This window comes from Passer montanus, unplaced genomic scaffold (genome assembly GCF_014805655.1).
Source record: "Passer montanus isolate IOZ18808 unplaced genomic scaffold, ASM1480565v1 scaffold6, whole genome shotgun sequence".
In the NCBI taxonomy this organism is placed as follows: Eukaryota; Metazoa; Chordata; class Aves; order Passeriformes; family Passeridae; genus Passer; species Passer montanus.
Genome location: NW_024371037.1, coordinates 14057495 through 14072045, shown reverse-complemented (window position 1 = coordinate 14072045; position 14551 = coordinate 14057495). Strand labels below are relative to the sequence as shown.

Here is a 14551-nt window from a genome sequence, read left to right as displayed (position 1 = left end):
GGTTTAGACAATTGTGCTGATGCAGATAAAAGGAAACCTGTAAAAATAGATATTGATTTCCCGTAATGTTTTAGAACATTTCTTAATGGGGAAGTAACTGAAAACCCTGCATTAGCAACAGAAAATGCTAACGCATTTGTTCCTGAGGTATAGATCTTTTAATTCTATGTGACCCAATCCCAGATTATAAAACAAAGGGGGAAAAATTCTCTTTTTCAATGGCCTCACTGCATAATTTTTAAAAAAGCTAGTTAAAGGGCATGTAAGTGTTTAATTATATTTTTGCACTCTTTATTCTTTTAGAATTTTTAGCATTTTTTAACCGCCAAACCTAAGTAGCAATTTCATGATCCTCCTAATTTTTTTAATTTTAGAGCCAAAATGTTTTATCACCATATATGTCATGTCTCCAGAAACTACATTTTCCTTCTTTGAATTCTTTGGAATCTAAATTTCATGGCAGATAAAAGAAACATTACAGTGTTTAGAGCCTGTGTAATGCTGATGCTGAACTCTAAAGGGAAGTGCTGAAATATCTGTTCTTCAATACCAGTTTGCTGATGCTCTGCAACAACTTGTCAAAATAACTAGGGTTTCTCTATAGTGTTTGTTCTTTTCTCCTGAAGCCAGTTCACAAGCTTATTTTTAATAGTAAATAGAATTGCTTACAATGTATCTACTACACAGGCCTTCAAAATAAACATTTACAAAAAATTTTGAGTCAGAAAACAAAGCAGATTAAGCATGAGGTTTATTTTTTGTCTTCAATAACTATTTGCAACTCTGCTGTCTATTATGGAGACTGACTAGATCTCACATTGGACAAACAGGCACCCCAGGGGTTACTGAACATGTCTGTATTTCCAGTGCAAAACAAAGTGAAGAATTGGTTTTGTGGGACCAAGAGGAAGCACATTCCAGTGACAAAAAAGATGCTCTCTAGCTCACAGTGGAGTACAGGGGTATGCACATAGAGCTGAGCCTTTCCAGACCCAGTGAAAACTGCTTTTCTGTAAACTGTACACTTCTCGACTGGCACCTGTAGATGCATCCAGACCAACACCTGTCTGAGCACCAGAAAAGGATACAATCAGTTAATCCAGTCCTAGGTCAGAATAGGTACGTGCTGCAAAGGATACAATCAGTTAATCCAGTCCTAGGTCAGAAAGGTACGTGCTGCAATCTGCACAGATCTCACACAGGATGGCTGATTATTATTCTGCCAGACTTGGACCAGTCTTACATTTAACAGTTGTACTTCTAACGAGTGACTGTTTATATGTTTGTTGCAGTTTTGTTTGGGGTTTTTTGTTTATTTGTTTTTGTTTGCTTGTTTTTTATGTTGGGCTCTCCTTCAGACTTCAGACAAGTGTACAAACTCTCATTAGGGATGCATTCTGCCTTAATTTACTCCAGAAATAGGTTTTGGTGCTGTTTGGTGTATGATTGGACTCAATTACCATAAAAGTATTTTTCAATCTAAATGATTCTGTGATTCCTAACTTTACAAAGTGTGTGGTTTGCTAGTTCCACCACAATTTCCATGGCTCACCTTCCAGCAGAACTGCCTAGAGTCCTGCTCAGATGGGATTTTGATTTATCAGAGAATGAGGGATAACAGATCTGTTATTTTCATGCTGTGATAATGGTTATAGCAGACGAGGTCCAGCTGTTTTATAGCAGGGGTAGCGGCTGCAATTACAGTCTGTGTAAACAATTGGCCAGAACCACAGTTATCAGAGGAAAATTAGCTTTTAACAGCAATTCAGACAGAAATAATTATCTTTTAACAGAGGAGCACCTTCTAGTGGTCTCGAGTGAACATGGCAGCTAGTTAAACAGTGTTCCAAATAAGGAGAGTTAAATATGCTAGATAAAGTATAGCAATGCCTATTTCGGTACACTATTTTTTATGATTAAATTAATGATTTATTTTTCAAAAAGGAGAAAAGCCAAGCATACATTGGGAAAATTAAAACATTTTTCAATTACAATATTTTCTGCTCCTCCCCTTCTCCTTGCAGACCTAACAGCTTGCTAGCTTTCTATATAGTTACCTTGAAAGTGTGTTTTTGCATGTTCTACTTATAACCTACCCACCCTTTTGTTTTCTTAGTGAAAAATGAAAATTTGTCTTCATTATACACCAGCTCAAAAAAAAATTTGCAATAGAAATATTACTTTGCTCAGTTTCACTGATTATTATTACACAGTTTCTCCAGCCAGAATATTCCTTTTAAGCATAGTTTTTGCAAATTATTATTTGTCCCGGTTACTTTTGCAAATAACACTGTATCAGATTGAAAATCCAGTTTTTCCTAAGTTACCACTAAATATAGTGGCAGTTTAGTCTAGTCTGTGGTCTCTTTCAATCTGTATGTAGTAGATAATCCTTTTTGGACACAATCATATAGTGTACATAATACAAATGTGCTATTTCTAGAAAAGGAAATTAAGATTATCAAGCAGTGCTTAATATCATGTCATTGCAGGATGTTTGTGCATTGGTGGTGGAAGCTAACTATATGAAAGTTACATTTTCATGACATTTCTCTGAATTTTGCAATTGAGTGAAAAATATCAACTGTAAAAACTCAGATTTTCAGGTGATTAAAAGAAGACATAGCTATTAAATTTTTGACTCCATAAACATTATAAACATATTCCTGAGTTATCAAAGCAGGGAACCTGACCTTTTTTTTCTCTGAAGAAATTTTTGAGCATTTGGAAACTTCAGCCCAAAACTAAGTCTTGCAAAGATTTTAACACATGAAAGTTCATTTTGTATAATTTGTTTTGGTGGTGCCATTCTAAAATAGATTTGTTGAAATAGTTAGTAACTTGGCATCCTCTATCCCCTGCTAGGAGGGCATAGGGATAGTAAGATAAAGTGAATGGAGTTTTGGGGTTGTCAACCACTTCTGTAGCCACAGGGACAAGACTCTGTGAAATACTGCAAATGCAATATTCTCTCATGTTATATATTATAATGCACTGATTAATGTTTTATACACAACCTTATATGAGCCTCAAGCAGGTTCTGATTGAGTTTGATAGCCAGCATGGCATTCTGATCACCCCTGGGCACACACAGCAGCCTGGCTCAGCCCCTGGCACAGGAGCGTGGCCCTGACCCCTGCAGAGCCCTGAGCACCTGCAGCTGCTCTGCCCTGTGCCCAGCCAGGCAAGCAGAAACACGGCCTCCAGAGAAGTCTGCTTTCTATCTGCAGCCTAAGAGATGGAAATCTGTAGGCATCCCCAAGAGAGCAGCACTCCTGTTTTACTCTCTGAATTAGACGTCATACAAAGGTGACCTCTAATTTAGATAAAAATCTCTCCACCTTTGGCTGCCACAGAGATAAAGCTCATGGGATATAAGCCCCAAACCTCTTCAAAGTAGTCTCAGCTGGAACCTATCAAGGATAACATGAAGCAAAGTGGTAGGCATGGAGAAAACTGTTTGTAAATACTTTTTTATTTGCTGCATGAAAGTGACACAAAATTGAATATCCTGAATTCTCCAGATCAGCAACTTCTCAGTTATTCCTTATAAAATATTAGTTTTCAGTTCCTTCTCCCTTTTCTGTACCTCTAGCACATTACACTGTCAGGTGTGAATTACAATCCGTATGTTTTGTCATTTACATCTATTAGCAAAAGAGCTAGGATATTCATGAGGTTTTGATATTGAAAACTGCAGTCTATCAATCTCTAGGCCTTTTACTCAAGTTAAAATTAAATACTGTTGCTGCTATGACTCTCTAGGAATGTTTTCCCTCATCTTGCCTCATCTCTTTACTCCCTCACTGCCCTAATTATTTTTTTCATTATTTGTTTAGCATGTTTGATTTTACCTGAAACTTGCAGATTTAATTTCTTCTTTGCTTTACTATTAAACAAAAGTGTCCTTCATAGTAGACAGACATTACATCAGTGTCACAGAAATAGAAAATATTATTTAGCATGTACATAAGTGAGCCTAAAAAGCCCTACACAGCTGGCCACTTTGAAAGATCATACCCCAGTGGTGCAGATGAAAGCTGAATTCAAGGCTCACTGCTACCTCTACTCAGATGTCCAGCCTGCTCCTGGGAGTCTCCTTTCCCACATAAAGGCACCAGGGACAGTGTGAATCCTCAAAGCAGGAGAGTTTCTGCTGCTCCTGCCAACCCCTGGCATGAGTTACTCAGTGGGGAAAGGGGCATTGCCCCTTCTGATGAAAAAAGAGGAATGGAGAAAATTCTGTTTTCCAGCACCTGAAATTAGGGCATGTTCCTCTCATGCCTCAGCAATCACATTTAGAAACCCTGCATTTCTGCCCTACCTGTGTCACAGGGAACAATTACTGATCCTTCATCCTTGAAAGTCAGTCTGGTTAGTGAAGACATTTGCAAATTCTTTTTACTTTTGCCATATGTAAAATATCTATAAGAAAGTATACACCACACCTACTATTTGCTAAATTGTTCTTATATCCTGATAATGTATTCAGATTTTTAAGGACCAGAATACATATATATATATATATATATATATATATATATATAAAATTTATTATTTTTTTAATTAAGAAAAACTTTATAAGGCAAGTGCACAGGCTGGATTCGGCTTGGGGTCCCAGTAGAATCACAGAGAGAAATGTTAGCTTGTGTGTGAAGGACCTTCATGCCACTGACAGCCTAAGGGGACCAAGGAAATCATGTTCTCCTAGGGACTCTTCAGCAGGCACATGGCAAGGTGATGTTCCACACTAATATCCTCTCCATCTCCTCCTTGTATGGGATAATGATACATGAAATTTGCCCCTGCACTAGGCTGCACCTGCACTATGCCCATCAGGATGCATCTACTAAGAATAAGCTCACTTCTATTTCTGGAAATTGGGGAATGGAGACATATCATTCCCATAAGTGGCAGGCATCATTCCAAAACCACTCCTGGCTTCAAACAGAAAGAAAAATCTGGATCTCATGTCAAAAAGATCAAAACACAGATTTGACACACCAATATGAAATAGCAATGAACTTATTTTTAGTTTTCAGTCACTGAATGCTAAATATTATCTAGAGCTTTTCCATTATGGAAAGTCTGACACACGTAGCTCTTCCTGCACTCTTATGCTACTGCTTGGGGACTGGGGTATGCACCTCCAGTAGAATCAAATCTTTCATCTTTCTGTAGCTATTGCCTGTATCTCTCTAATTAAACTCTATAATTTCCTACCCAAAGACTGATTCCACAGCTAAGGCTAAGTGCAGACAACAGTTTTCTCATTGAGTGTGAAAAGAGGAAGCAGTGAAATGTTATGGCTCTTCTAAAAATACGAGTAAGAGAAGAAATTAGGAGGTCACTTGCACGCTTTTCATTTCTATTTAAAAGGTCACTTGTGGTCTCCTCATGAATGATGTAAAGTTTAAAATAAACTGATATCTGAATTACTGTCAGCTTGCCAGAGCTGCAATCTGATGAGCCTGCAACTCATTCAGTGGCTGGCTGAGAGCTTCTTCTTTTTGTGTTGCCTTTTTTTTTTTTTTTTTTTAAATTTGAGGATTCTGGCTCTCAGAAATGCTTGCTCACAGTCATTTGTGCGTTATTATTAGCAAACTGTTAGACTGGCCCCTTGGCACATATTTTGTAGGACCAAAATAATTTTATTGCATTGCTTCAACATTTTACTGGTACAAAAGAGGTGAATTGACCGTGAGGCAATCACAGCAGACCTTGAATACCTTCTGCAGCATTAACTTGGTCATTGTTATCAAAATACTGAAAAGGCTCTTTTTTTACCAGCTATCACCTCAGTTGTTTTTTATTAGGCTGAAGTCATCAATGGGAAAGAAAGAGCAGGAACAAAGTTGCTGGGTTTTAAGTGACAGTCCTTAGTGTAATGTAAGACACAGAGCTGACAACAAAAAAGAATAAGCTCTATCAATCAGCTTAGAATTTTATGCAAGTATTGCTATATGCACACCACTTGCTTCTACAGATGGTGGTATAACTGTTCCTATCACTACCCTCAAACAAGAATGGGAAGCAATCTGGCTGAAAAACAAGCATGCAAAAATCTTAACAAATCTATGGGAAGCTTCTTTGGCAAAACAGATCACATGGCTCACTAGCTATTTCACTATGAAAGCACCACTATGAAAGTGCCAACAGCAGCAGCAATACCACTGGCCAGGTTTTACACTAACATGACCCCTAATATATCAGGATACTAACTGATCATATATGTAATATTGTATGAATTTATCCTGTTACCTACATCCACTTTTTCCATGTACTGCACCCTCATCCTGACCAAATTCCACTTTGCCTAATTTCCTCTTGCAATCTTCATTCAATTATGCACCGCTTAAATTTGAGCATAAAAGCAGACACCTAAGAGTCAGCTTTTAAGATATTTCCATGATCTTTAGAGCCTTCCAGATGAGACATTTGACAAAAAGAGTAATGTTTTCAGACTGCATACCCTGGGTGGGTGTTTTGTTTGAAACCATCTATCATGAAATTGCTCCCAGCATGGCACTACTGTCCATTAAACAATCTGCAACATTTGTGTGCACCCACAGTTCAGGGCAATTCCTAATCATGAGTGCTTTATTCATTTATCCCAGTGTCTATGAAGCTCACATTATCATTTAATTTTAAACAAACTGCATACTGTGAACATTTGTAGGAGAGAAACCCATTAAATTCAACAATTATCCAATGGCTCTAATTTACTCGTATTATTATTCCTCCATTTTAAGAAACACAGATTTAGCCATATATATCTTGCTTTCTGTAAGTTTTCATAACACATTAAGTATTTAGTTTTTCTATCCACACCATTTAGAAAGGAACTTACAAGTATAAATCTAAGAACACTCACTGGCAATTGATTCAAACACAAACATAATACAAATACAGTCTCTGCAATCAGACTTTTAACCAGGTTTTAATACATCTTTAAAATCAGAAAAACAGACAAGTAGAAACATGAACATTTTGTAATAAGTTTTTTAAAACTTATGTATTTAATATGCAGCATAAGCTAAGGATTAGTACATGTAAGGACCAGTCAAAGCAAAAATGCTGGACTGAAAAAATTAAGATATTTTTCAAGTACACTGCCCATTTATGCATATTCCTAAAAGTCTATTCACATTGAAGATTTATTTTTACATTTGTAATTCCTAGGCTTTTTTGAGGGTTTAATACCTTTCTGGTCCCTAAGCTTATTCTCTTACCCAGAGATAGCTCCAGTATTGTCCCTAACACAGAGGTTTTCCAGTAGAGGGGCATGGATTAGAACAGCTATTGCACTGGGCTCAGTGATAATGATTTATAAGGATCATGTTTATCATGATGCAAAATGCACAGCCTGAACTTTGGGCTGTGAAAATCCCCACTGAACTCAGAATTTAGGTCTGAAGCAGTGCAGAAGAGCAACTGTGCACATTCTGAGCAGGTGCCAATTAAAACACTCACTTTCTATACCTTAAACACTGTGCTATCTTCCATACAATGTCCCAGAGCAATATGAAAAATAAGCACATGCTTATTTATTAATTTAAGTCAAGATTTGAATGCATTTTTTGAATTCATAGTGTCATCAAATGGGTCAGTTTATAAGCTCTCTCTGGTTTAAATAAAGCAGAAAATTAATCAAGAAATTACCACTTTCCCTTATCTCAAGTAATTCTCCCATACAGAAAAAAAACCCAAACCAGGGGGAGGTATCTTTATTTTTTATTTCCCCAAACTTCCAATATTCTTCTATGACCTTTCAGTTTCCATTGCAATATTAAAAGCACAGCAGAACAAAACACCAAACCAAACAGAAGATATGCTTAGTGATGGATCAGAATAATACAGTGGATAACAGCCAAAAGACAATGTTAAAATTCTACTTGTTCTGACCACATGCAATGAATATATAAAGAATGTACTAGATAAGGGCTATTTTCCACAGAAATATTTATGATGGGAAATGTTTATCAAATAAAATAAGCTATTTCTTGACTGATGAACAAGAAAAGTAATTGTTTTCTAATCTTGTTTTAAGTCATGAGGAGTGTCTTGAAGAATTCCCTGAAGATGACACTGCTCAAAGGTTCCAACAAATATTATCAACAGAAAACATTCCACTATGTCCTCCAGCTGAGATCTCTACTTCTCATCAATATAGTTTACTTGCTCCCTTATCTCTCTATAAACACAGAGTGATTAAGCCTAAATCAGGTTTCCAGCACCTGTCTCCTTCCACTTTTAGACACATAAGATGCTTGAATTTATTTATTTTATTTTTTTAGTCCACGACAGTCATGGCTATCAGGCAGTGACTGTCACAGATGGTAAACTGTATTATGACACAGTTCTAGCTACACTATGTTTCTAGCTCCTATGCAAACTCAGCAGCAAGAAATACACAAGACAAGGAACAAAAAAACAGAAAGGGCATAGAGAAAGAAAATCCTTTCCTCTTCATTTAAAGTGAGATGTGCAGACTAATCCTTTTCATTTTCAATTTGCAGCCTGCATGGTGAGCCAAGGACAGGGGAAGATTGGTGTTATTTCGTTCATTTCCTGACTGCAGGAAGTTATACACAGACCACAAGAAGTAACCAGTCACAATTTCCTCTGCAAACAGAGTTTAGCAGAGAAAAAAACAAAACAAATAAACAAACAAGGATTTAAAACCAGAGCGGTCCTAAGCAATTATACATTAAAAAAAAAATAAATAAAGAAAAATTACAAAAGTAGCAGCTACTTAAAGAAATAGACTAGGGAAATTAGAAACAATAAAGGGGTGAATTCATTAACTGCTTGATGCCAGAAGATCAAGAGGTCACATTCAATGAGGATCTCAATAAAAGGAGTGATTTTTAGGCAATGAAGTCATTAAAGTAGTAGAAAGTAACAGGCAGAAAATATTTCAGCATGGGCTGCACAAATGTCTTGGAGGCACAGAGATACCTGAGGCTGTAAACTCACATTCTCATCACAGCCCTGTCTATCCACACCAGCTACACAGCCACATCAGTCAGCTCTTCAGTCCCACTGCCTGCCATCTGCTCACGGTGCATCACGAGCAGCAGCACATTTCCACTGCCACACTGCGTGGGTGCAGCCCCACAGCACTCGAGCCAACACAAGGTATGGCTGCCACAGCCCCCAGCTGCCTTGGCTGCACAGTCCTTGGCCATCTCATCAGCACTGGCACCCAAGTGATCACATCAGTTCAAGGAGCTGCTGTAGATGACAGCAGAAGCAACTGATTTTCCATGAGTTTGGCTGCCTGAGCTGGCTTGCTGCACTGTCACATCAACAGCAGCACTGGCTCGAAATGATGTGGCTGGAATTAGGAGGGTGGGGTTGTGGCAGATCTACACTGGCTCAAATTGCTATGAACCTCAATGTGCAGCAGCTAGCCTCAAATCAGATTGTACCTACACCCCTGCTGCTTGTCCAGACCACAACCACAAATATCCATAAACCAGCACTGCCTTCAGGGTTAGGAATTTCTTCCCCATTAGTTCCCTCTCATGCTGACCCCATCTTAGTGCTGCCACAAACATCAGAATGGTCAGACATGTGATCCTTACAGAAATAAAAGATGGGTGCTGCTAATATGGGTAAGTTCCCTATCCTGTTTCACTGAGCAACTGCACAAAGGGACAAAGCAGCAGACACTGACAGACTTTCCCCGTTTGGCAGTAAGACTAAATTAAGGCACTTTAAAATTTATGTTTAGCTACATATGATATTCACTTACAAATCCAGAAGGAATTATCATAATAACCTACCTAGACAGAAGATAATGACTCTGTAGTCAGAAAAATGTGTTCTCAAAAAGAAAAATTCATGTCTTGAAGAGGACATATCTTATAAAACTTGTTCCACTGGTTGTCTAGCCTTTCAGATTAAAAAAGAAATATGCTGGCTATTTGCCACTTCCAAGCACTGGACCTTGCATTACATATGCTGAACTAAAAGTTCTGCCCTTCAAATTTGAGCAAGTCACTCTCTAATCTTCCCTTTATCCTCTCAATCCTCTCACTATCGGGCTAATTTTCTATATTTATCATCAGTTTCATCACTTTTCCTTAAACATCTTCAGTTTAACAAAATAATTTCTCAACTGGGGAAGCTAGAATTGAAAACATTATTGTGGTAGCCCTTGTTCCAGGTAAAATGTCCTCTTTATGGGAACATTTTACATTTACCATTACACTATGGTAAAACAGCCTAATAGTCTTCATGATGCTGAATTATTTTTCAGAATAACTGCTTCAAGAGAAGTCTGTATTAAAAGTCACCTAATATGGCTTTGCTTGTTCATTCCTCAACACAACAGCTTTACATTTGATTTATTGAAACAATAGTGGCTCTCTCTTGATCTTAATAGAATGAGACAGACTGAGGAAATGGCCTATTGCTCATGTGCTTTGAGGTGTTCCAGTAACCATCCATCCTGCAGTGCTACCAGTATAAGAATATGGGGGTTGTCCATCTAGACCAGCAGCAACACACCCACAATCAGATGTTTCAAAGAATAGTGCCACTGGCAGAAACAAAGAAATCTTTTCTACTGAAGATGTCTAGTTACCTTTAAAACATAGAGAAAGCCTTGAGCCTTCAGATGCAACATTCTCTACACTTAAGTGAAGACAACAATGGATATTTTTGTATCTCTATATATTTACATCTAAGTTCTCAGCCTCAGAATTTATTCCAGGGCTATTTCATCCCTTTCAGTTAGTCCATGTACAGTACATTCCTCAGTTAAGTCATAGCTTGTGTATGGAAACATTTACTGTCAGGTTTTCCCCATTTCCCGCCTTTCCATTTTACTGATTTGCTCTTGTACTAAAACAGAGACAGGTCCTACCTCTCTAGAATTCTCATTTTCACATGGGAGCTCTTCAGCACAGCTCTGCTAATACTTACAAGAGCCTCTGCTTCCACTTAAGTGTCTTTTGACAAGACATGAAGAGCTGCTGCCCCAAGGAAGAATTCCTTTTCTTCAAATTGTCGAGAATATTACATAATAAGACCTAAAAACTTGACTGAAGGTGTAACACAGAAAAATTGAAATTTACTGACCTCCCAAGTATTTAAAACATGTCAGCTTTCACTATTTTTATCCTTTTTTGACTGAAATCATTGAGAGTTATGCTGTGGCATTAGTTTCCATGATGGTGTAAGCTGACATACTGAGTGCTATACAGCTCTAAACAGCAGAAGCAATTGAAAGCAAAGTTTACTAAATTGCCACAAGTAGAAAGCTAAGCTGAAAAGTCAGAAAGCCATTACCAGAAATTCAGCAGATGCATCTTTTAACTTACCAAACAAGCGCTGATGGAAGAGAAATTTCCCAGCTATCAGTCCTGTGAGAATGGCAAGGAGCCACAAAAACACCTTCAAAAATATCCAGCCTCCTCCTTCAGGGTATTTATTTGTTACAAAGGAGAAACAATTACCAACAACAATAACATTGGCTTCAGTTTGGCTGTGAGATACTGGGTCCTCAGCAAATATTAAGAAGTTAAAGAAGATCACTAAGTAAGCCACAACTAAGCGAGACCACGGGTGCTGGAAGTAGTAGCGGAAGTCTTTATCCATCCTCAGATACTGAAGAACTGGGTTTTGCCTGTATGTAAAGACACAAATGCATAATGTTATATATACTTGAAATTTTCAGAGTTTAGGACAGGCTCGCACATTAAAAAATCAAATCATTGCAACATTGTCATCAGTAATTTTTAACACTTTAGACTTGACTAGAAATGAAAGTTTCAATCAAAAGATATTGTTAGATGCAGGCACAGGAAAAACTGAAACTCCTCCCTATTCCAATGTAAAAACAACAACCAAACATATATACATTGTAGCACAAGATTTTCAGTCTCAAATAACTGTATTTCATGCACCTCCTCCATAATGGGACATGCAAAGAATGAATATAAGAACATGGCAGGCTACATAAAACCCAGACTGTCTTTCCAGCCACACAAAAAATACAACACAGATTTCACAAAAATTTATGCTAAACCTAAATGGAATCTTTTTCCATGTAGGAGAATGACGGAACCAGCCAGAAGTCCAGAGGTTTTCTACAGGAAGCTTAAAAGCATATGACCCAGAAACATCAGAAACGTGTGCTCATATCAAAGAATAACATCTTGGAAAAGTTTTTAGAATTAATTCTTGCAAGTCAGGCAAGCCTGTATAAGTCTTTTCATTGGCTTCAGGGAGTACACCTATATTTTCAAAATCATAAAATACGGCACCCTGAAAACAGGTTGTTCTGTATGAATACAAAAACTGTATTTTGAAACCTGCCTACTTATTAAGTACTGCTGCAGAAAAATGCAACTGAGCATGGAGCATTTTAGTTGTTTGCCATTTGATTTCTTTCTGTTTTATTCACAACCAATTAGTTGTTTCATCCTCTTCAACCACTTTGTATGCACAAAGATACAAGGCCTTTGTGTTATAGAACACCAAAATTATTCAAGAGACACAGTGTGTAGGAAGGGAAAAAAAAGTGTCCAGTAATACTGCTTGTTTATTACAGCATGATCCTTCAAGGATACAGTGGCAAATTTTTGCAAATGTCATATGCCCTGAAGCAAAAAAACCCAAAACAAACAAAAACCAGCCCACAAAATACCTAAACCCCCTATCAATTACTCATCCCTTCCTGGACTTCTAACTTAGGACTTGCAAACTTAGAAATGGCACGAATTTCAATGTCTCACTTCAGTTAGTCCCAACATTTTTTAATTCCATAACCCAATTCATATTAGTAAAACTGCAAGTAATTCTGTACATAATAAATGAAAAGGATAAAAGAACCTCTGGACAGATTCAGACAATGCATTCAGTAAATAAAAGAAAGAAACTTATACATTCCATTATGTATAAGTTACATACGAAAAAGAAAATAATACCACATTACAGAGTTAAAAAGTTTGCACAAGGAAGTATCGGTCCTTCAAAAACTTTATGAAAAAAAGTGATTTAAACTAAGAGTCATTGCCCAAGAAAATATCACTCTGGGGAGATTACACTGCCTTTAGAGCCACAAGGATGCCCAAAGCTATTTCTTGCTCTCCTTTCATTCTGTTACCATTAAGAAAAGTTTTGGTATTTCCTTATGTGTATGAGCCATCTTAAAGCCCGAATGGAGCTGGAGAAAAACAACTACAGGTCCTGGTATTTTTGACAGCTGCCGGATACCCGAGAATTATCAAACACTCAGCTGAAGACGCGGCTTCTTAGGAAGCGTTTTATAGCATCGGAAGCCAATATTAGCAACAGCAGCCGTGACAAAATTTTAACAAAAATCCTGCTCCTACCTACCTCGGCGCCGAAAACGCGGGTGCCAAGAGCGCCGCGGACCACCCGCCCGTCGCAACCTGTTAATGGGCACAATTCCCCTGCCGCCGGCGCAGAGCCGGCCGCCCGAGGCCACCTCCCCCGGCCGCGGCCGCCGCCGCCCCGCCGGGCACCGGGCCACNCAGCCGCGGCGGCAGCGGGCGGCGCCGCTGCGGCAGGGTCCCGGCGCCCGTGCCCGGCGTGCCCGCCCCTCCCCCGGAGCCTGCCAGCAAGGAGCCGAAACGTGCGCGGTGTGTCCCGGGTGTCTTTATTCACCCCGGGAAAGCGTGGCCGGGGAGCCACGGGGGCTTGTCCAGCCGCCGAGCGGAACGAAACCCGAGCAGCACTCAATTCCCGTCGGTCAGACTCCAGGATTATGCAAATTTACAAACATGGGAAACAGGCGGTCAAAACTGGATATTTATCATCCCAAAGCAAAAGCACAGGGCTGGCAATAACAGCCAGATCACTCAGGACGAGCTATGAAAACCCTCATATTTGGGAGGGGAAGGAGGTGTACATCCCACTTACTTACTTGGGAAGGGGCTTTGCTGAGGCTCCAGGGTGCACACCCAGTCTGTACGGTCACTGTGTCGGGCAAAATGCCCCTGTGCAGCCTGCCAGAGTTGTTGACGTTGCACTTCAGCCGAATTGTCAACCAAAGCCTTTTAATGTGGGATGTGGTCCCTAGTGCCAGTGTGCTGGTATTGCTGACATCCCAGGAAAACGTTTACAGGATGCTCTTAGCATTGCATTGTGACTGGGTTTTAATGCAGTATGCACTAGTTCTGGTCACTGCTGAAGACAGATAAAACAAACTTGAAGTTGCTAGACACAATATATTTTGGGGGAAAGTCAGGTAGCTCAATTGGAGTGGGTATCTGAAATTTGGCGTCAGACATCTGGCTGCTTCAGGCCAAGGTAGACAGCAATGTGGCTGAGATCCACTGAGGAATGAGGAAGGATCTTTAGAAGAGTCATGTTGCAAAAGACCAGTACAACCAGAACAAGCAGCAGAAGACGACTGTGAACCCTTTCTGTACTTCTGGCAATACAGTATTATGTATTTTTGTAAATAAAAGTAACTGCTACTGAAGATGTACGACATAATCACCACATTATCTTCCTCACTGGAATAGTCTGAGACCCTCAGTTTTATGTAGAAAGATGCAGTATTCAGTAT

General features: G+C 38.9%; 1 protein-coding gene across 2 annotated transcripts in view; it reads right to left on the bottom strand.

Moving 5' to 3' along the window:
- The window catches only part of TMEM117 (transmembrane protein 117), a 184830-nt gene extending 171326 nt beyond the window's left edge, over window positions 1-13504 (bottom strand). Inside the window, exons 1-2 of one of the 2 annotated variants that reach the window (XM_039726858.1) lie at window positions 13350-13504; window positions 11334-11638 (exon numbers count right to left, since the gene is read on the bottom strand). In XM_039726858.1, the coding sequence (XP_039582792.1) occupies window positions 11334-11610 (277 nt within the window). In that variant the 5' untranslated portion in view covers window positions 11611-11638; window positions 13350-13504. The remainder of the gene's footprint in view (window positions 1-11333; window positions 11639-13349) is intronic. The other variant, XM_039726857.1, reaches the window with a different exon arrangement.
- Window positions 13505-14551: the final 1047 nt, after the last annotated feature.